Here is a 23,817-nt window from a genome sequence, read left to right as displayed (position 1 = left end):
AAGTAGTTCATGATAGGTCTCGCAATCATCCCTGACAAGTTGTTACCAACATTATAAACACAACCCCTTTTAGGAACTTTTCATCCAAATGTATTTCATATGTGATGTCATCAGTAATGTAATCAAGGACATTTGTGATGTCATCTTTGATGTCCTAGGTGTTAGTCTTAGCAGTACATGGTGGTGACACAAGTTATGGTTGCTTAGCTTATTTCAGGCGCATTTCTGGGGGTTTTCGGTTTTACTTGTAACCATAACTTCCCTTTAACAACGTTTTTTCATTGAATTTCATAGGTTTTTATTAGTGCAACTTAACCATAACGTCCCTTTAACAAAGTTTTTTCAGTGAATGTCATGGGTTTTGTTTTTACCAGTGCACCCTAATTTCCTACAACTTACTAATATCATACTTTCCCCAATATAGACACATTTGTGTCCAATTTACAAAGTTTCACCTTAAAAGTCTGCCATCACTTTTAACACTTCTATACACTTTTTGAAACTTTTTACACTGTTTTCGTGTTCGCTGACATTCACGGATGTCTGACATTTCAGACTTTCCGGACAGTGTCACGTGAGCACATGGGCGCGGCCTTATGACGTGTCCGCAGGCACGTCTGCACTTTGCGAACGGGTCTGTGCTTCGTGTAAAAGTTCGGAAATGCATTTTCAGCTGATGTAGAAACTTTGAAGCACAAAATGTACCCTTGCACAGCTCCTACACCTATTATTACTCATTATACATTAACAATCTAGCACACAGCCAGAGACGTTTTTATGGGAGTGCAAAAGGGGCACTTGCCCCGGGCCCCCACCTTGGAGAGACCCCACAAGTCTGCCTGATCTAAGAAGTACGTTTCCATTGTTCACCAGACTTGAATAGCACACGTCAAGTTATTCTATGGCATGCTGCTGAGGCTCTAACCCTATTGTTTGACAAGTACATGCTGCCTTAATCAATTCATCATGTAATGCTTTCTGTTTTCACTGTGGTATGCATAGCACAAGGTGCTTAGGTTGCTGATATAGGAGCCCTAATTTAGATGGTCCTGACTCCTGTAAATGGCCTCCTGCATCACGCCACATCTTTTACATGAAATGGCTGTGTCCATCTTTCTGTCAGGGGCCCGACAAGGCAGGCTGTGTGTAACCGAAGCCTCTGGACCTGAGTGGTTATTGCAGTCCGTGTTCCTCTTTCCGACTGACGCTGTGCTGCCCGCCTCCCTGGAAAGGTTCTGTTGTGTGTGAACATGATGCGCAGTTTTCAGCGAGATCCCGCGCTTGACCCCTAGAACCAGAGGGCGACCAGTAATATCTGGAGGCCAGATGGCGCGCACCTATTGACGGGCGGCCGATGAGTGGCACACGGGGATTCCAGGCTGGACAGGAGCGGCTTTTACCAAAGGGGAGTTTCCATGTACTTAATGACTTAATATGTGGTTTCTTTCAGTGACCAGATTAAGCAGAGCAGTATGACGCATTTCTCTTTTCCATTTTTAATTAGAGAAAAATAATGATCCTTATCACAGGGCATAATATCATAAGATACGTTTACAATAAAGCTCGCTGGTTTGAGATGGATCAATGTCATTTCTGATTGTTGTTCACTATTTTTTTATTAGTGCAACTGGTGCAAACCAGGGCCCACCTTGAGGGAACACTCTGCGTCTGCTCACTTTTTTCAGAGGGGGAAAACGGTCCTCCCTGTATGTTTTCAATTAATTTAAACCATTTAAGTGCTACGCCACTTGATAAAGAGAGGCCTTGTCCAGGATTCAAACCCTGGTCGTGCTGTTTAGAGACAAGAAACGTAGCCGTGAGACCACCAAAATCATCAAGGCGATGGTTGTGCAACACTATTATTGATTCTTTGCTGTATAGGATTTGTTTTCTCACACATTTGAAGACAAACAGATTGCAACTTTTCTATTTAGCAAGCAGTTCCATGTCTTAAAATCGCGGGAAAAATGGCCGCAAATACAAAATATTGCAGTACAAATGCTATAGTTTTGCAGCCACAATCATCGAAAGGATGCGGGGGACCCTCGCAACCCCCGCTCTCCTTAAATGGTATAATGGGGTACACCTTTACCGGGTCAAACCACAGCATTTTTGTCGCGATTCTTTTTACCGCCGTCATTTTTGCCGCAATTTTATTGCCTGATACCCATTATGTTTCTTTTACTGCCTCTGGCGTCAGGCCCTACGTCATAGCCCCCTCACTTTTTGCAAGCCCTGAAGCCCTGGTGCAAATGCAATTTGGCGTTGCATTAGACAAGTCTCTAGTGCAGCCTCTGTGATCTTAACCCTAAAGGGAGAGTGCCCGGTTGCAATCCAATCCAATGTACAGGAGCCAGTGGGTGCTACATTGAGGCCTGTGGTTGAAGGCTTCACGAGACATGCCTTACTGGCGGTACCAACCAGTAAACAAAATAGGAACCAGGAAACCGGGCATGGCAATACAATCAAATCAACAGCTAGAAAATGCGATTGGCGAGGTGTAGTGGTGGGTTAGAGAGGACGGTGTCTATGTTTGTGTATAGGTAGTGTACCTTTCTGTACTTTATAATCAGCAACAGTCTGATTAACAAGATGCGTCACCCATATTCTTCTAACGCTATATTAAGCTACACTGTAAAAAAAGAAACTGTGTTCAGGGTAAGGCACATGTGACATTATTTAAATGAGGACTTGGCTCTGAAAAGTAGGGCCCAGTGGATGGGCAGAATGAACTGCAGCACTGCTCTCCTCTGCCCCCATAAACTTGGCCCACTTGGTGATGTCCTTGTATCCTGTGGAGAACCTGATGCGGAAGAACTGGTCGGTTTGGGCTTGTTCCACTGGAATTATTTGCCGAGGGGGGGGTTCATCTTCGGTTCTCCCCTTGGCAGTGCCCCACCCCATGACTATTGCCATTCATGGGACAGTGTACTCACAGCTCGACCCCATCGTGCTGCAAGTTGTAAGCCCTGCATAAGGTCTGGCACACCAACCACTTCCTGTCTAAAAGCACCTACTGCCTGCCTCTAGCTTCATTACAGGCTTCTGCTCCTCACGCAGAGTGCACCTCATGCCCGTGGCAGCACGGGGCATACACCGCAAGCTGGCTCTTGCAAGCAGGCTGCCCGGCAACGATTTGGCATTCATTGTGGGCAAACAGGAGCGAGAACCTGGAGATTTAGTGGATATATACCATGGTACTGACCCAGCTCTCCTGAGACAAAAAGGGTAGGCTCCTGCGGCCATGCCCTGTGCTCTTCTTCTTGTGTCATCTAGCATGTATTGAGGCAGTGGCATAGGTGGCACTCGTTTGTATGGTGGGTATATAGTGTGAAGCTTGCTAGGCAGTATCTGAGCACTTTAAAGGGGTTAAGTGAACAGAAGGGGTGGTAGGGCAAGACTGGCTGTCAGTTGGGCAAGAGCATGGTCGCCTGACAGGCGTATCATGGTGCTCTGAGCTTTTCAGAGAATGTCCTTAAACAGCACAGTCTGCGGTTCTTTCCTGGCCCACATGAGCAAAGGTGCCATGCGGTTGTCGGTTAGGATGGTGTACCACAGTGCTTGCGGAAACAAGAGAGGGCCTCTCACCTGGTTTTTCTTAGATGTAGTACATGTAAACGAAATGTAGCTATTATGATGCGTACATCCATTGGTGTAATTTCTGCAAGTTCATAGGGGTGGCGAAATTATCATCACACGTACTCTGACCCGTTGATGATATCACAGGAAGTGACATCAACCAACCCTTGACCTTGTTTACATCCGAAAAAATTGCAAAAGGCAACAAAAAGTGATGGATGGGAAACTTTGAATAAACCATAACCACTAGAATTGTCGGTCTCCCTTCGATGTATTGCCTTAATTTCATTTTTTCTTTTTTTATGCAATGTTCTCTGTTACTACCTGGAAATATTAATATTGCCACACCTGACCTCCTCCTGTTTGTAGGTTCTAGAGCAATTACTGCTCTCGAACCTGAAACTCCAGGAGATCGCTCCAATTAGTAGCCCTGTTTGTGGGCTGGGCAGTCAGGCTAAAAGCTTTAACGACCCTTAACGCGACCCGTACACGAGCATGATGGTACAATATGAATGAGTGTTGTTGGATGAACTCAGTGCCATCATTGCACTTTCCTCTCTCTCAGGTACATTCCAGAGCCCTGGTCAGGGTGCAGTGTCACCTGCGGGGTGGGCACTCAGAAGCGTGCCGTGAAGTGTCAAGTACTCCTGTCCTTCTCCCAGACGGTGGCAGACCTTCCCACCGATGAATGTGAAGGCCCCAAGCCTGTGTCGCAGAGAACATGTTACAGCGGACCCTGCAACGGCGAGGCGGGGGAGTACGCCCCAGAAGAAGCTGACCTGATCTACGGTGGCCTGCAGGACCTGGAGGAACTCCATGACTGGGAGTATGAAGGCTTTACCGAGTGCTCGGAGACTTGTGGAGGAGGTAAATGAGAAGATTTCATTGGTCAACCTTTTTGGCTTCTGTCTTACTGAATGAAACTATGTGCACATTCTGACACATAGATACTATGTAAGTATCTGTGTATGCATTATTGATGTTATTCCATGCAACGTGTCACCAGATAGCAAAGTGTGGAAATGTAGAGGTCCACCCGCTGAATGGTCTGAACCCGTGAAATGGTTCTATGTTCTTTCATCCCCAGTCATTTTTTCGATGAGTTTTTGCCGAAAATGATTTAATGAAAAAAAACACCATATTTTGTAATATATATATTTGGGGGGGGTTGCCTCCCGCCGTCTCTCCTATTATTTACTCTCTATTCCCCACCCCCTACCCATTATATCGGTTACATGCAATCATAACTAATGAAATAATAACTAATGAAAAATAACAAATACAAAATAGCTAATTCCAAAATAACTATTTCATTTTTCGTTGGTTTGCGGGGTAGTTCAACCCAAAGCCCCCCTTTTTAATAATACTTTTCCCCCACCCCCAAAACCACTATTTCCTCTCAGAACCCCATTTTTAGTTTTTTTCAGAATTAGTTATTTTGGAATTAGTTGTTTTTTTCATTCGTTATTTTTTCATTAGTTATTTTGTATACAATATAATTGCTGCATACCATTATATCCCCTTACCCACCCCCCTATATTTTTCGAGGAGTTTTTGCATCGAAGGATTTTCTGCAAAAAAACTCATCGGAAAATATACTGGCGAAGTAACAACGTTGCACCGTGAAAAGCACCACCCGGACACCTTCCCACGCAGGCCTTCTCACACAGGATCTTAAACCTGTTCCCTTTCACTGTTCTCATGCACATTGCCACGGTTCGCAGTGACCAAAGTTCGACATTTTGGTCCTGACTGGTGTCTACACACAAGCACATAGAAAGAGGGAGTCCCACAGCATTCAAATCCCCTGTCCACTCCCAGGAGGCATAGTGGAAAGGATCATAACATTAGAGACGTTTGATGAAACGACGTGACACGCACAGCTTTTGCTTTGCCTTCGTGCACCTACACTCCCAAAAGCAAATCTGATTGGAGTTTCATGCATCCCTTATTATATGAGAGCCTCGGATGAGGTGAAGCATGACGTCATCCACTTACAAACCCTTGTCTTTGCGAAGTCCACTTATGGACGGCCCTATACATGATGAAGGTCAAAAACACAATTTGATTAATGTGACAAGTTGTTTCAAAGGCTAAATTAAGTATGTCCATTTATTTTGTCTTGTTCTCATTGGATCTGAATGGGTTTGTCAAGCTTGGGCAAGGCCCTATAAAACAGAGAAGTGCTGTACATAGGGGTGGGACACATTTCGCTGGGGGTCTAGGAGCTGCAGCGAGTACGACGTTGTACTCTTAAGTCCTGTCCCCTTTCCTCCATGCTGGTGGACATCCCAGGGAATGGGGACGGCACCCAAGCCCATAGCAATGCAGCACTCTCTAGACCTTTCTATCATGGGTGCGCCAACCATGCCAACTCGCGGCCCATCCCTCTTGTGCCCAATCTAACCGCCAGTCCCTTTCTCGTTGTTGGAGTGGACAGAGCCAACTTAAGCAGCTGTGCCCTGTTGCGCCTAATTTAGTTGGCAAATTGTGCCTCCATCTGAGGTATCAAGACCTAATTTGTGGGGGTGAGGGGCGAACAGAGTGTAGGTAAGAGTAAGGAAAGATGGGGCAGTTGCTTCAAGGGGAATGAAAGATGCAGATGGTTGCATGGGTGCACATGATCCCTTTATGGAGGAGCATAGGTCAGGATGAAGGAAACAAGATGTGGCTGTGTGATGGGTTTGACTTCTGCTCAGTAGGGCCCTTAAGGTCTGGTGGCTTTTCCATCAGGATAACCTTTAAACCTTTCTAACTGGGCAACCTCAGAATAGTCATTCGGGGACGCCCAAGCTTAGAGGAAAAGTCTAGAATAGACCCGGTCTAGAATAGACTGTGTAAGGTGAATGTTGGTAGAGAACAAAGTGAGGGAAACAGAGGCATGGCTTGATGACAAATTCCAGCATGTGTTGAAAGACAGGACATGCCCAAATGTGAGAAGTTGTCACGATCTCGTTGATCAAGTTTGCAACTGTCTCAAATAAAGGCGAGGAGTTGGCATAATTTAAACTCTGGGTAGATGTAATTCCGATGCACCTGCCGTCGATACTAACAGACATTGAAGGGCAAGGACATGCAATGGACCCCACGGTACAAATAGGTTATGAACCGCATGAAAAGCAGGAAACTGTTAGGCAATATGAAGAAGGTGCCCGTGGGCATCATGTAAACATAAAAGCTGGTGGGTGACTGGTTAATCACTCAAAATGTGTCAGGTACCAATTAAATCAATGATTTTCCCCTAAAATAATTGTCATTAGAACATATAAGGGTGTGCAATAGTAGATATAATGAGTCCATACGAGAGCGTGTGTTTAAGAACTTGGTGAGTGATGAGTAAAACTACACCAATAAATAAAGGGTTCTTCCTTTGAATTACAAGTAGCAATGCCTAAGAAATTGAAAGGGCCTCCTATGGGTAGAGTTCAGAGTACCCCCCTCAGCCTCTCGGGTCTTTTTGGAATTGCAACTAACCAACATTCATTAGCTCCCGGGGAGAGGGCGCCACTGAAATGTGGGCAGGATTCAGTGGTGGAGGACCATAGTGGCTCCTGCTGGCCGTCACCTTTCACCTATCTTGGCATTGCCCCTGGATTTGTGACGCCTTTCCCTGCTGCCGCAATCCACCCACTCCCTGCAAAGAGTCTCCTTAACAGATTCCCCTCCCCACTCGACCCCGCTGTTGCCCGGCTGCCGTGAAGGTCTACGGGGTACGCGTCTCTGAAGAAAAATGCAAGAAGGGCCAAGGCCAAAGCCCCGGCATTTATTTTTATCGCGTCCATGTTTTGCTTTCTTCTTCTTTTCTCTACCCATATTGCTCTGCCTGCACCCCTGCTATAAGTCAGGGTGCTATTAGGTGTAAGCCCTGGTTTGGAATGGACACAGCCGGTAATGACCTTCAGCCCTCGCGGAGGCCCTCACCGTGCTCGGGCCTACCAAGCTCGGTGAGCTCGGCCTACCAAGCTCGGTGAGCTCGGCCTACCAAGCTCGGTGAGCTCGGGCCTACCAAGCTCGGTGAGCTCGGGCCTATCAAGCTCGGTGAGCTCGGCCTACCAAGCTCGGTGAGCTCAGGGCTACCAAGCTCGGTGAGCTCGGGCCTACCAAGCTCGGTTTGTCAGACTGTTACCGGCCTTATCCACCCGAACCTGGGGACTGACACTGAAATGGCAAAAGACAGAGCAGCTATTGCCAATTGCTCTTACACAAAGCTCTGCCTTGCAGAGTCACCTTTTCAATAATCTGGCACCTGGTTGGACAGTCTAATTAGGTGTGTTACTTGGACAGAATGTTTTGAGGTCCTTTTTGTGAATGTGAGGAAAGATAATCAGCAATGACGCGCATGAGTTACGCATTCCTCGCCCCCCTCCTAAGTAGCATTGTTTAAATCGCTGTTTCTTAAGCAAAAGATCACTCAATCCAGGTAAGTGTTCATCAGCTTTATTTCAAACACAGCAGTACGTGGCCCGCCTGACAGCATTCATGAGGTGGGTTGCTTTATATCCCTGGATAGAACCTTCATCCTAGATGCCATTTCCTGGGTGATAGGGAAAGCATTCCAGGGTGCCTGGTAACAAAGTACGCATATGATGAACTGACATTCTGAGTTGCCTGCGAACTTAGTAACCACATGCACCAGCAGCAACCTAAAAGATTCAGGCTATTTGAATGATGCTGCCACCACTCTATGCACATATACACTACCAAGACACACCTAATGCAACTTGAGAGGCATCACCGTCTGTCCATTCTCTCACCCCTTCTGGCAATCATACCCTTATTCCACACCCTACCATCCTCCAATTGCACAGCATCCCTGAACACTTTCCTCACTTCAAGGGCACCTTTTAATGTGCTCTCACCTTTTGACACACCTCCAGGCCTTTTCACCTTCTTCCACCCTGGCGAGGCATGTCTTTGTTTCATGATCATATCTCTCATATTTTCTCATTCCTGTCAGTCATGCCTTTTTTACTGCTTCCTCATCCCATGTCACAAACTTCATCCTCCCCAGCCACAAGGGACATACACTTAAAAAGGCATCAACTCCGTCGTGGCATGTGGTACCATTCTATATGCATACACCGTTTTCTTGATATTTTCTACCCAATCATTACCACACCGTACAGCCAACCTGATGCTGTCCCGGTAGGATAGCTCAGCGGCAACGTGCTCACCTTGGAAACATGATGACACAAATCAACACAGGTTTGATCCAGAAACCTCTGGGTATTAAGCGCATTACAAAATACGCAACTAAGACATATTCCTGTAACAGCGCCTTGATGTCCCCAGGCTGTGTGAGTGCTTTAAAAATGCAAATAAATAAATAAATGATGCTGTTAATGTCCTATTAAATCTCTCGACCACCCCATTTGTGGAGGGAAAAAACAGAGGGGTTTTGTGATGTACAACACCAATATTACTCAGAAACCCTTTCATAATTTCACACGTAAACTGGACCCCGTTATCAGTCAACATTGTTGGGGGAAATCCTTCACGCTGAAACACCTCAACCAGAAACTCGACAGCAGCTCTAGAAGCTGCTATTTGAACCGTCTGCATTCGACCCACTTGGAATGCAAGTCCACCAAAACAGAAACAACATTTGTAGCACCCTTCCTTGGTATGGGACCCAACATGTCCAATGCCATATACTCCAATGGTAGCATGGGAAACTCAAGAGGCCTTAATGGTTGAACTTGAGTTTTGAGTATATTGCCAGAAGCTAGACACTCACTGCAATTCTGCAGTAAACCTTCTACTTCACCATTCAGATCGGGCCACCAATTCTCTGACCTCAGGTGCCCTATGGTTTTTACTATCCCTAGGTGACCACTGTGTGCCTCTTCCAGCCCATGCATCAGCAACATTTTAGATCTACCATCCTCTGCAGTCCTTATGCCTAGTGATTTCTCGTCCCTCCTGCTTTTGAGACTTATGGATGACCTCCTTTCACAAACATAGCTGAATACAATGCCAAGGCAAAGGGCTCATTGGCTACTTTTTAGGAAATGATTGGCACAAAAATGTACAGACCCAAAGGCATGAAATTGGGTCTGAGTTTATCATTTTCACATTAAAAAATGTAAAAAATTAAATTATTCAGCAAAGGCAATAGTAGCTCGTAATAAACAAAATATAATTTGGTCCAATAAATGATATGATTGCCGCCATGATCTCTTCTTCCTGCGGGACCAACACAGTGTTGAAATATTTTCCTATGAGATGAAAGAAATAAACCTTCAATCTTTTTTTTAATCAGGATGTGACTCCATTGACACAGATTCATATTTCTGAATCTACATATGTTATGTCTAATGTACATTAAAGAAGTGTCTCAGAAATACCACCACAAATTCCATCCAAAAAACCCTGACCTGTACCCCTTCTCATGTGGCCAGGGAAAGGAAGCTGCTGCTTGATCATGACCCTGGGGGCGGGAGGATCACATGAGAGGGAATTCCGGTCAGGAGGAATGGGAGAGCCCCCTGAACAATTTCCCCAATGATCCTACAGTCTTGATGGCGTATTGTAAAATTGATGATTGTGATCTTAAAACAAATTAAAACATTATGGACTTGAAGTCCCATAATGCTCTTAGTACTGAGACGAGGAAGAGGGGTCCCGAGTTAACGAGTTGAGCGGTCTAGTTGTTGTAATGACCCACACCTGAGCGGGACCTTTCAGGTGCAGGCCACGAGAGAGCAGCAGGAAGAAGCAGATGTTGGAGCTGCCGCTGTACTGACAGCGGAATGCCATGCAGAAAATGTGGCAGAGGTTGGATTCCCTATTTTATGCTGAGGACACGTGGCGGAAAGCAGTATTGAGGCCGGTTACCCGACGGAGAGATAAGCTCTCTGAGGCCTGTCTCGCGCTCCGGTGTAAGGTATCACCGGAGAGCACAGGGAGCTGTGAATGCTCCATTGACAAGCAGCGATTGCAGCGGCAGACTGACCGGAGCTGTCAAATACAGAGAGAGTAACGACGAATGAAGAAACAGAACCGGGGAGTCAGGAGGAGACACCAGGATATACTAATTTAACTAATTTCTTTAGCCCTCCTCCTCCTGATCTGCTTGCTCTGACCGTCAACCTGATTCGTGTTTTTGTAGTTGTGTCCTGTCTTGGTGCCTCTATGCCTCTGAGCACTTGTCTACGTGTGGTGCAAATAAAATAAATAAATACCAGTGAGTTCGCCTGATATAAATTACCCTGGGGCACTACCAATTAGACCCCTGTGTAAGAGTAAACATTTTAAATACCGAACTTTTGAATTAAAGCAAATTGGGTGCAACTCTCCTATTAAGAGATGTCGAATAGGAGAATATTGTAACCCGCATTGCCAAAGCCAAAAAGTGGCGATAATCAAGCAAAGTGAGTGCAACTTACCTAAAGGGAGATATTCAATAAAGGAATATTGGAACCTGCATTGCCAAAGAGGTACAATAATAAAGCAAAGGAGGTAACAACTTTCCTAAAGATGGATACCCGAGAAGGGGACATTATGAACTGCATTGCCAAAGTCAAAGAAAGCTGAGAGTGACACCAAGGCAATTTGAGTATAACAGTCCCAGAACAAGATAGCCTGTGGGAGAAAGTCGTGAACTATATTGCCGGCAGCCAATAGGTTGTGTTGAAAGAAGTCAAAGACTGCAGGTGAAAAGCCCTCCCTGTAGAAAGGATCACAGGGGAGAGAACTGTAACCTGCTTTGCCTATGGCAAACAGTTTAAAGTGTGAATCATTGTCTTTTTGTACAGTATACTTGTGGAAGAAGTTGTAAGGCAATTGTGTTGAAAGTCAAAAGAGTAACCCAAGAAGAAGTTGTTGGTTCATCTTTCCCTGATGAGCATTTAAGTGTGGAAAGCTTGAAAGAAAACCTTACCACAGAGTACGAGTTGTAGTAGTAGGAGTTGTATCCTCGTAGGTCAGTAAACCAGCAAAGGGACAAATAGTAGTTAGTCCTGGCAGGGGAGTGGACCAGGAAGAAGATCATTTGAAGTACTGTGAATGTGGTACACAGTTGCCGTGGAAAGAAATGTCAATATGACTACTATGTTTTGATGAACTGTTGTATAACCATCCTGACTGAAGTATATCCTTTTGAATGAACCATCCTGACTATGGTGCTGCTTATGAAGGAAAAATGCAATGTGATAAAAAGTGATTGGTCGTCAGAAAAAAGAACATTTACCTTGACTTCTGACTTGTGCGAACAGAGAGTCTTTTTAGTTTGCCATACAGAAGGTTGTGGAAACTTAAACAATTGTCTTTAAGTGTGAGAAACCCATTTGGAACTAAGATAGTCACTTTGCCAAGTGAGGGACATACCGAATGAAAATAACTTTATATCCTACCTGGAGTGGAACTTGGCTAGTGAAAAGAACTTTTCTGAAATTGAACTTTGGTTTGAAACATCCTGAATTGTTCTAGGGGAAGGTGATCCAACCCTGGTCTATGATGTTTATAGATTAATGTATGTGCTATTTTGTGAATTTTAAACAACCAAATAATTCCTGTATGATTTTGTTGTATATATTAGAGTAAGGGACTGATATTTTTGGACATTCAGTCATTTCCCTTTAGCCTTAGTTTTTTAGGTAGGGAAATCCTTGTTGGGCTAGGGAAAGATAGGTGTTTGTCTCACCCGCTATGAGTTAATAAAATGGTGACTTATGAAAAAACTATACCTATGTGTCCATCTCGCATTTCTGACCCCTCACACTACCCTCTCTGCCCATCAGAAACCTCGGCACATAGAGGCTGCAGTTGTCTTTCTTCACACACAAGTCCCTATCCCCTGGATTCTCCTCTCAGTGTACCTTTGTCTTAACGCCAAATTCCTGAAGTACCAAAAAGGTAGAAACCAACACATCTAACTGGCTCTGCATGATACAATGTTTAGAATTGTGTAAGGCAACAGTAACCCTTATTAATAAATAAAGGGAAATTATCCAGATGAGGCTGTGCTATTTATCAATTCATTTTGAAATCCAAGTTTTATGAATGACATAAGAATCGTGGTGGGATACAGAGGAATAAACAGCAAATACATTTTTGAGGGATAATGCAGGTGGGGTGCGGTCATCTGAAACTTTACCTTATTTCAATAATAGCTATTGCTCGCTGTTTAAATCCATAAGAACAGCATAATTGTTACCTGATCTTTGAGGACAGCTCTGGGAAATGCAGCCACTAAGAGCAGGCTAAGTGACAAACGTCTTCCTTCTGGTGTAGCTCCGGCAGGGTGAAAAACGTTGACTTTGACGATCCAGTTTCATCCTCTGGGACCTCAAAAACAATCAAATTTGCTCGACCCATTTAGCGGCCTTGCATAATTGGGGTACAAACATGAAGTTGATTGAACACCTCTTTGATGAACCCGTGCGTGCTTTCCTTGAGTGGAAGTTGGCTTCAGCTACCAATAACTACAAAAATCTTTCTAAGGTAGCGCACTGGTCGAAGGCCTGAATCGTCTGCCTTGCTCTGTTGGCGCTCTGGAAGGAAAATCTCAGGGCGCTCGGAGGAACTGTGTTCCTTACTCATTGCTTCCCTGCAAACCTATTGGCAGCCCTGCCCCATTCCGGACTGCGGCCCTTCATTTATTAATGAAGCTGGTGAGCTCAGGGCTTTCGTAAACAGAAGACATTTGCCTCTGACACTTTTGCCAAACATAGGCCAGGGCATCACCACACTGATGGCTTGTGGTTGTTTTAGTTATGCTACTCAGGTAGTTTGAGACTAGGCCCGGAGGGCGATGTAGCAAGGTGCATAACAGAAAAGGCACAATACATCGCATGGAAGAGCAATGGTCACTATTTTGTGAGAGGGCATTTTGCGTGGCACAATAGAGAAGCCACCTACATTGTGGCATCAGACATTGAAGAATGCAGAGGATAGATGGGGCGTACCTCGGGCTGGGCGATATATTGAGTTGTGCAGATATATCGATATATTTTCAAAATCGATATAGGATGAGACATTATCATTAACATCCAGATGTATGCATATGTATACATCGTTACATATGCTACACTTTTGTATTTACATTTTGATATTTATTTATCTTGAAAGCGGGGCGGTGCTGCCCCGGGCCAGTAATTTGAATTGGCTGCATTGGTTTGTGGCAGGGATCGGGTAAACAGAGGGGTTTTGAAGAGCTTTCTGAACTGTTGGCGGAGGAAGGGAACATTCGGAGGGCCCATTTCTCGTTAAGGTTTTAAATACCAAATGTGTCCTTTGGCATAAGTCTGGCAGTTTTCGTATTTCACACCTCTTCTGATCAGGATCAAAAAAAGTGGCTCTTAATTGAAACATGTGCCACTTCCGGTTTTGTAATTGCTGTTTCCCTTGTGGCCTGGAACCCATCATGTCAACAACCAGATCAGGAAATGTGCTGGAATTGCATGTATTTTCAAGCCGTTCCTACAACTTTGCGAGATAGTATCGCTAGCGCAGTAATACGGAATATCTGGTAATGATAGACATGTCAGTGTGTCAGTACACATGCCTGAATTTGTCACCTCAACTATGACACCTCTTCCGCCCACCCGCCTCCAAAAACTGGGTTTGTGACATTTTCAGATGAATCTGAGCAGGAGAGCATGCCTCAAAATTTGGTGGGACTGGATGGCAGCTTTGAAAGCTGGTAGTGAGTGTGACGATTAAACCCACTGAGCTGTCGAATCCCCCCTTCCTCTGAGTCCAGGAGGCTAAATAGCTGTTATGCCTTCCTTTGGCCCATGAGCATCCTTCATTCCAATTCATAGGCTATTTAGTTTCACAAAGATGCTAATCATTGGAGGCGTGGCCATCTAAAACCTGATCAGTGCAGTTATGTCTTTGGCTTCGTCATAGGGGGTCTGTTGATATTGACTGGACAGGCTTTTGTCCACTGCACCTCTGCTGCTGCCTTCATGTTAATGATTATTTAGAAATTAAGTAAATATACGCACAGAGTGAGAAATTTGACAGACTCTTGCCTTGTATCGGAGGGCATCACAACAAAGAGATGACTTCTGCCTCAAAGTGGGAGGGCTACAACTCGCCCTAGCCGGAGCCTGGAGCCGTCCATGCATCTGAGGTGGCAGCCATAGAATTTGTGCTGTTTGCCGAATTTGTCACAGATATCGAAAGCGCTGCCGAGCCCACCGGATTTCACTGGCGCTGCCGATCCTCTGATGTTTTAGCACACTTATGACTTTCAGAGTTCCTTCACCGGTCCAGGATAGCCATGTTTATTAATAAACATTACCATTGTACTTGGACGTCCTGAAATAGCTCAGTGCAGCCTCGTAATTACCACTCATACTGCACCCACGTTAGACTCAGGCCCTGAGTCTCGAGGGGATCTCTTTACAGAGTCTGACAGTGTATTTTGGGAACGCCTATTTCTGGTGCTTTCTTTGTGAAGTGCTTCTGCCTCAAGACTTGTCTCCATCTTGGCTCTGTCTGATACACGTGCTGCCTGGGAAAGTCAATGTCTGGAAAGTCGTTTGTCTGTTTAGCTTCTGAATAGTACATAATGCAGTAGGTCTTTCATTGACGGGCTGACAGAGTGACCGCAGGCCAGTGTGAGAGACCCGGGTGGTGTTATGGTTTTAATGTCCCTCACGGGACGACAGTATGTGCTTGCCAGCGGTGACCCCCGCACAGCTCCCCAACCCAGCGCCGGTGTAAATGAGGAGCGGAAACCTGGAGCGGTATGAACGGTGAACTTTATTCTACCATACCGTTACTCCAACTGCCAACTCCCCTAAACCCTCGCCCCTTCTGCCCCCCACCCTTCCTTGTCGTCACTTCCCTTGTCTCCCTATCACATGACATGGCCGAAGCCAACAACACCACAATGTTGGAACGCATTTAGACCGCACCATCGGGGGACGTTTTCTTTCAGTAGAAAGGTGGGCGGTTTCAACTCGACGCCACAGGTAGTGTGGCCTTGCTGTAAAACGGCAGATATCCAACCGAGTGTCAGTTTATGAACTCAGCAGGTCACGCAGATGTCAATCCCGGCAGCCCTTAGGCGGACCTTCGGCTTAGAGTGTTCGTTATTAAATGCCTGGAGCGAATCTAGCTTGTGGCGTAGTTATACCTACAGTAAACATGTTAATTTCATGAATGTTACTGAAGCTGGCTGGCCACAAGGGTCCAGGACCTAAGCATTGGTCGAAGTGTTAAAAAAAAAAGTAGTGGAACAATGTTACCTCTGCCCTGCCCCCTTTTCTGTCCACTCCCCCCATTCTCACCGTCACCCCCCATTCAAACCCCATACCTGGGTCCTTCCTTTCCTCCACTACACCCTGCAACCTTGTGTTTTACAACAGTTCTAGTAAGACTGAAGAAAACCCAACGAAAGAAAATGGATTTAAATGATCAGCATTAGTGTGTCATTGTCCCACTCAACATGCACCTTCATGCAGCCTCCCCTTCACCACCCTCCTCTTGTTCTTCTTCTTGCTGATAGATTTTTATCCATCAGCGGTGATTTTTGGATACCGAGGCTTGAGCCTCATTACTCCATCTTCTCGGGTTGAGTATGTAGTTGTGGGTTTGTTTTCTTCTTGGTCTGTGTGATCTTGTCACAATAGAGCTGGTTTCACAGGGTCTTCGCAGTGATGGGCCGCGGGTAGCGGTCGAAGGGGTTTGCAGTGGTGGCAGTGAGTCTTCTGATCAGAGGGTTTGGGTTCTGATCCAGTCCTTGGCAGAAGTTCTTACTCAGCTTCGCTAGATGTTCGTCCAACATCTCGATGTCCAGGTCTCTGTGAAGGTCTGCTATCCTTGTGAAGATTTGAGCTCCAGAACCTTCACCACCCACCATTTGCACCTCCTAAAGAACATGGCCAGCCACGCCCCTCCCATTTCCTGCAAACAAGTCTGTGCCTGTTGCCATTCATATGCAGATCGCGATCAACCTGGGCATTTTGGCTGCTTGGGGATGGGTTTTGTATCCCAAGCAGCCTATTAAAATAAATAATCCCCTTCCAGCACCTGAGAGATAGTGCAGTGCAATGTTACAGGGCATAGGTTTGAGTCCCCAGTAGAGATGAAATAAAAAAAATATTATTTAAAATAGTTGCCTTCTTGGAACAGTGTTGTGATTTGCATAAAGTAAGGGATCGGTGACGGGTTGCCCCGAAAGGTAAGGGAACGTTGTACCCTTTAGTTGCTGCCCACTTTGACCTAAGCCATAGCTCTCAACTCGCACGCTTTTGGCGGATGTCTCCCGGCCACCATGGATTCAGTCTTCTCACATGCCAAGCCCCTTAGACGTCTGTTCACTTCACTGGGCTCTCACCCGCCCAGAATGAATTCCTGTGTTTTCACGCGCACCAGGAGACTTAAGAGGTTGAGCGGTAGGCCTAAGCGGCTTCAAGCATACACAGGCCTCTCTGAGAAAAGAAAGCTGGCGATGGAAGTTCCTGCCAGCGCCCTGAGGATTTTAATTCCAGAGTGTCAACAGAGCAAGGCAGGCGATTCGGGCCTTCAACCAGCGCGCTACCTCAGAACGAGTTGTGTAGTTATTGGTAGCTGAAGCCAATTTCGACAAAAGGAAAGCACGTATGGGTTCATCAAGGAGGCGCTTAATCTACTTCCTGTTTGTACCCGAGTAGGCCATGCCGCTAAATGGGTCAAGCTAATTTGATTGTTTTTGAGGTCCCAGGGGATAAAATTGGATCGGCAAAGGAGCAGCCTTTCACCCTGTCGAAGCTACACCAGAAGGAAGAACTTAGCCCGCCCTTAGCGGCTGCATTTCCCAGCGCTGTCATCAAAGACCAGGTAACCATTAGGCCGTTCTTATAGATTTAAACAGCGAGCAATAGCTATTAGTGGGTTAAGGTAACATTTCAGACCAGTGCACCCCACCTACGTTATCCCCCAAATAGTATTTGCTGCTGATTCCTCTGTACCCGCCCCCTTTATTTCTGATGTCATTCATAAAACATGGATTTGAAAATGAATTTATAAATCACACAACCCAATCTGGATATTTTCCTATTTTTTTATTAATAGGGGGTTTTGTTGCCTTATACAATGCTAAGCATTGCACCGCCCTCAGAGAGTCACAGTGCTGAGATGGTGCTTCCAGGGTTTGAACTTGTGACTTTCCCGTTACTCACAGATTTCTGCGGCATGCAGTCTTGACCTATCTTGCCAGCTGCCAGATATTGCTTGCAATGTGCCGCCAATCACAATGAGGAAAGTGAAATGTATTCCTCGACCTGGAAGAGCCTGGCAATGCATGGGAAGGGCCGACTCTTACGGCCAAACACAAGCTGAGCCAGGGGGGAAATAGCTGCACAAAATGACGGAGGGGTCTGTGTCAGGGGCCGGAGGCGGCAAGGAAAGGGGATGGGGCAAGAAAAAAGGCTAAAAGGGGGCTGGGGCAAGGAAAGGGGCTACAAGGGAGTGGGGCATGAAAATCATCCATGGACAAGGGGGCCGACGTAAGAACGAAGAGCTAAAGAGTGTTGGGTGAAAGAACAGGGGCTGGGGGCTAAAGCGCTTGCAGCACTAAAATGAGCTAAAGAAGGCTGGGGCAACAAAACGGGCTGGGAACGAAAAAAGAGACTGGGGCAAGAAAAATAGGTTGGGGCAAGAAAAGGGACTGGGGCAAAAAGAGGGAATTGGGACTGAGAGGAGTTTGTGCCGGTATTCTTTGGATGATGGCATTGGGAAATGGGAAGAAAGGGGGCTGGCAGCCCTCAGGCATGGTTGGGGTTATTGGTCATGGCGGCGTGGGGATGAGAAAGGGGGCTGGCAGCACTCAGGGTGAGTTGGGGGATATTGTGCATGGTGGCGCACAGGTCTGGGGGACAAGAGGGAGGAACAGGGACAGAATAGGGCATGGCGGCGCTGGTGGAACCATGGTGGCAAGGAGTGGAAAACAAGATTCGTTATCTTCAAAGTTGCAGCTCCGCTCACAGGAAATGCATAGATTCCCTGTGTCTCTCCACCCCCCACGTCCCCCAGCCAATCAATGAATGGAGGAGAGGAGGGGCGGGAGAGGAAGTCAGACGGAAGTCAGACAACAGCGCTCCTGTATGTTCTTTCACATCAGGGAAGCGCTTTTTTAAAAACGCTTTTTTGTTTTTTCCTCTCATCGCTGCCAACAGGTGAGGCTCGTGGCTGGCACTGGCACAGAATTATAAATAGCGTGAAGTGGCACTAACTGATAGTCTGGCAGACTAAGTAGGAGAGCAGAGCAATAGTTAAGATGAGAGAAGATTGAGTAAACCAAAAATTCAGTAGCATAAAATGAAATAAATGACTGACCTGTCGTATAGTGTATGGATGAAAGCAACAGGCCAGAGCGATATTATAAAAAGTATGTTTTTAATGCTGCGTCAGTCTAACACCATAGTAGTCTCCAAGTCGGTAAACCTTGTACCACTTAACATGCACAAAGTGCCAACCAGGGACAGAGCAGGAGCTTAGTCTGTTTCAGATGCATTGACTGGAAAATTGGGTAATACCAGAAGAGAGAAATGTGTGAAGGCCACCCCTGCATGAAAAGCAGGCGGACGTGTTCGATCTAAGAATCTGAGCTAGGGGATACCCCTCTCCACTGCCCAAGGCATATGTGCGCTTTACAGATATCAATCAACCCAACACAAAATAACTCAACATGCTAGTTGTGTCTTGAAGTACGGGACATTTTGGAAACATGTGGCTCTGATTCTATATGTCGCGTTATATTGAGACCACCCTTAACCTGCGGAGTTCCTTCCCACCCCCAATCAAGGAGCCCTGCAATACTCGCTTACGTTTTTTTGCGCTGGCCTTACTGAAGACTCATATAGAGTCACACAACTCTCCACCCCTGTGCCCACAGTGAGCCAAGAACCAGGCCGGGATAAAGGAAATATATTTGTATTTATTTGGAAGATAGATAATAGAGATCACACTAAAACAACACACGTCACCTTCATTGTGGCTCACATTTAAACTTCTTGTTACACAAATAAATCACGAAGGTTGGTTGGGAAAAACACAAATCACAATACTTTACTTAATACAGATTTCACTTCAAGAAATAACCAAACTGGTCAATGCACAAAATCAATTTACATACGCAGTGCTGTGCAATTTCGATTTTCCTGCACACCTAAAAAGGATAGCAGTTTGCTTTACAAGGTTGGATACACGAGGTCTCACTTTTGCAAGCCCTTCTCCCCTAGCCCCAAAACCCAAGCATCAATTACACGCAGCTCCCTTCTAGTCAAAGGCCAGGTCTAGGGAGTGGGGACAGTTTCGGAAGTTTGTTTTCAGACCCCCCTCACTTAAGGGTTTGTGTTGGGAAAGTCAGACAGAAAAATTGGATGATTTAGGACTTTTGGATTTTCAGACCACCCTCCACTTAAAGGCTTGTGTTAGGGGAAGTTGGACAGAAATAAAATGGGATAATTTAAGAATTTTGGATTTTCAGCCCCCTGCCTCCCACTTAAAGTCTTATGTTAGGGAAGCTGGACAGAGAAAATTGGGATGATCGGAGAATTTGGGATTTCCGAACCCCTTCCACTTACAGGCCTGTGTTGGGGAACCTGGACAGAACAAATTGGGATGATTTGAGAATGTTGGTTTTCAGACCCCCTCCACTTAAAGGTCTGTTTTGGGAAAGTCAGACAGAAAAATTGGGATGATTTAGGACTTTTGGATTTTCAGACTGCCCTTGATTTAAAGTCTTGTTTTAGGGGATGTTGAACAGAAAAAAAGGGATGATTTAAGAATGTCCTCTGTTTACGTAGAGGCACATGGCTAGGACGGTACAGATTCTAGCAGTCTTTGTGTTGTGGTTTTGGTATGCCTGGTTTGATCCTGCGCATGTAGGTTGTGTTGATGTCTTGTGATTGCCATGGATGATCAGTTGGTGAAACAGACCCTATTAAATCTGGCCTCAAGCATGCTCTTGTTTTTCGGAAATGTGCACATGTGGGTCTTAGAGTACCAAGGCAGTGAAGTGCCTGGAGGCCTGGGGCGATGTGTTCCCGCAGTTCCAGTTTTAAGAGGAATGTGGTTGCTGTGCTCTGCACTCTTTATGGGTGGTTGAGGAGATACTCCGGGAGGCCTAAGTAAAGGCTGTTGGCATATGCCAGTCTTGAAAGTATTAATGTGACGAATCAACTTCCAGGTCACCAGTGGTCCAGGGATGATTATCAGTTTCTAAACCAATAAATCAGCCCCACACCTCTAGTGCACCAGAAGGCATCCGACAGATTGGAAACACAAGCAAATTACATACCTCCTTGTCCAATTTTGGTAGTGTGGATGGAACGGCAGGGTTATCTGCGCAAAATTGTGGATCGTTGGTTAGTTGCAACCCAGCAAAAATACAATTATTACCCAATGATAAAAGGGACTGTCCAGTCAAGGTTGTATACAAATATGAACTTTATTATTATCACAACAGACAGTTCTAGCACAATACAAAATACAGCCCATCCTGTAAAGGATGCAGAGGACAGACAGTTTCAAGAAGGAAAAGGGATGCATTCTGGATACTGACAGGAGGGCAGTTGGTAAAGTATTTAATCGCAATAGTTCAAAGATAGTTGGTTTCAACACATAGGGAGCAATGAGTCATAAAAGGACCAGGGGGACAGAACCACAATGTACCTTGTGCTTGTAGATGTTCCTGGTGCTCAACAGTATCGAGTCGGTTTTAAGGCACTTTGCAGTTTCTGCGACAGAGTTCAAGGCGGGAGATAGGTGCAGGTATCAGGCAGCAGTCAGTTCAGCTAGCGAGGGTGGATGGATGGCTGCAGGCTGGCCTACACAGCAGCTCGGGGTCAGGAATCATCTCAGTGCTGGTTGGGGGTCTGAAGCACTGCTCAAGGCTTCATGGACGACGTGAGCAACTGCAGCGTAACAACAGTCAGTTGCACTTTGAGGGGCTCAACGGGCTCAAAAATGTCCTTATGGCGGACATCGGTAGATGCTTGTACATGCACTCCTCCTAGCTTCTTCACAGGGCCTGTGTCGTCCTTTCAGGTGGAAGGCCCAACGCTGACGAGAGTGTTGCAGCCAGCTACCTTGTCCTTAGTTTGCTTCAGAGACTCTCTGGCACTTCCCTCCTAGGACGCTTGCTTCAGAGCCTAGCTGGGAACATTATGTGCTGGCTGGGTACCGGTTCTGGAGCTGTTGGAGGGTCCTCTGGATTCAATATCTCCCTCTGTTCCCTGGGAGGTGTTTAGGGGGAGGGATCATGCTTCGCTCTTGGAGGTCTTAGCCTTCCTTAACTGGTGGAAGATTGTCTGGCAGACTGTACCTTCAGCCAGGGTCCAATGCTGAGTTCTTCTAGCTACTCCTTGCACAATCTTCAGATGATCTGCCCAAAGAGGTGCTCAGCCCTCTTTTAAAGCCAAATGGGCACAGTGAACCAATTCTATTTCCCCACCAACCATCTACCGTATGCTTGAGGTTATAACCAGAGTGCCTTGCAACAGAAAAGGTAAAGGGGTGAAAACATGTAATACTAAGTCCCACCCATCTTCCTGTTTGTTGTGGATCAGAGAGTCTCTCTAATTAATGGAGCTCTCTGTGGTTCCTGATTAAAGCGGCAGGTCTCCCTTGAAGCTGCAGTGAGAACAGATTTTCTGTCTCCTGTAAACCACATTCTCATACCCTCTGAACAGGGTTCCCTTGCAGGGGTTGCCTTCTGTAAACACATAGTCCCAGGCATGACAGCTCACTGTCATTGATATTTTAGGCTGGAAGCTGGCTTCAGGTTGACAGAGTGCATATGAAAGGGGTTTTGGGGGTTCCTGTATCCTTTGTTTAGCCTCTGCAGCCGGGCCCCATGTGGAACTGTTTGAATTAAACTCTGATTAGTATGCGAGGCTGCCACCAGCAGCTAAAAAAGGAAAGGGTGGATCCATGGAGCCTTTGTTAGTTTATTAGGCTGGCCATGGCAGGAGGAAGGTTTTGCCCTTCCCCTTCTGAGATGCCTAGATGTACTCTTCGCTGTCATATCCCAACTAAATATGACAGTGGGCCGGCGCCTATAAGCTCTGTCCACACAGAGTAGAAAGGTCTATGTCTATGTTGTGAGGTGAGCATAGGAAAATGGGTGCAGATTACCCCCACTCGTTTATCATCTATCATCATTCAATTTATTTTAAAAGTTCAAAAAAGCCCAGTTGAGGGCACACCTACCGCGTGGATGGTGGAATTCCTCACAACTACAATGATGAAAGTGCTGCTTCTCTGTGGGAACTTAAGGTGTGGCCTAATGTGGTGGGTGAATTTTAGTTGAAAGAAGCAGCTTCTCAGTAAAGCTTTATCTTGAGAATTGGGGGTGAGGTCTTGGGAAGCAGGGGCTGGGATTGCACGCGGTGCCTTGTACGTATACGCTAGGAAGGGTGAATGATACGTTATAATAAAACGAGCAGACACTGGCAAGCAGTGCACTGATCACTGGTCCTTGTTAGGCAGAGTATCTGCACGCTTAAACTGTCAATCATCTCCGATTCTTGATTTGAAAATATTTCGGAAATTATACAAAGCATTTTATTTCGTCGCAACAGCAACAAACTAACAAAAGTGCATCGCCCTTTTCCAATGGACCCATTTTAGCTATGCAGTGCAAAGCGAGCAGTGCTCCCGCCATGCTTTGGCGGCAACACGGCTCTGAAATAAATTAACCTCATCGCAGCCTAAGGCCTGCATTCGCCCGCCTTTTTTGCTTTGGAGAACACCCTTTTTTTGTTTGTTGATGTTGCTCTGCGTTTTGTTTGCTTGCTTGGTGAGTGATCCCCTAGGCGCGGTGTGGGCGGAGAGCGGAGGTTACCCCGCGCCTGCATTCCTTTTCACGAAAGATGTGTGACAACAGCTCGGAGGATGCAGGCAGGCAGGCAGGTCGGAATGCGATCCAGGTCCCAGCACATTCCACAGCCGCCTGCCTGGCAGCACGCGGCCCTAGCAGGTGTTTGGCTGCCCGTGTAAGCGGGGCAGAGAGAAGGCGCTGCAGGTGCTTCGAGGGCCTCTCCGACCACTTCAGCCGTGTTTGACACAAGGTCATGGGTCAAGTGCCTGAAACTACGCCCGGGGCCAAGTTGCGTGAACCACTTTTCGTCAACACGTTCGTTCATACTGAAATGATTAGAGCAATAGACTTGACTGTCAGAAGGCCCGCCTGCAATTCTTAATTGCACGCTGTGTTTTCTTATGCAAGCTACTTTAGCGGCTGCCTACAAATACCAGAGGTTACACCCAAGGTATCATGTAATCATTTCATTAAAC

General features: G+C 46.1%; 1 protein-coding gene across 1 annotated transcript in view; it reads left to right on the top strand.

Annotated features, from left to right (window-relative positions):
- The window catches only part of ADAMTSL1 (ADAMTS like 1), a 941,617-nt gene that overhangs the window by 517,312 nt on the left and 400,488 nt on the right, over nt 1-23,817 (top strand). The window contains exon 14 of the mRNA XM_069625973.1: nt 4,145-4,446. Coding sequence (XP_069482074.1) covers nt 4,145-4,446 — 302 coding nt within the window. The remainder of the gene's footprint in view (nt 1-4,144; nt 4,447-23,817) is intronic.

Source organism: Ambystoma mexicanum, chromosome 6p (genome assembly GCF_040938575.1).
Source record: "Ambystoma mexicanum isolate Mex_15411 chromosome 6p, UKY_AmexF1_1, whole genome shotgun sequence".
NCBI classification, from domain to species: Eukaryota; Metazoa; Chordata; class Amphibia; order Caudata; family Ambystomatidae; genus Ambystoma; species Ambystoma mexicanum.
This window is presented reverse-complemented; position numbering and strand designations above follow the sequence as displayed.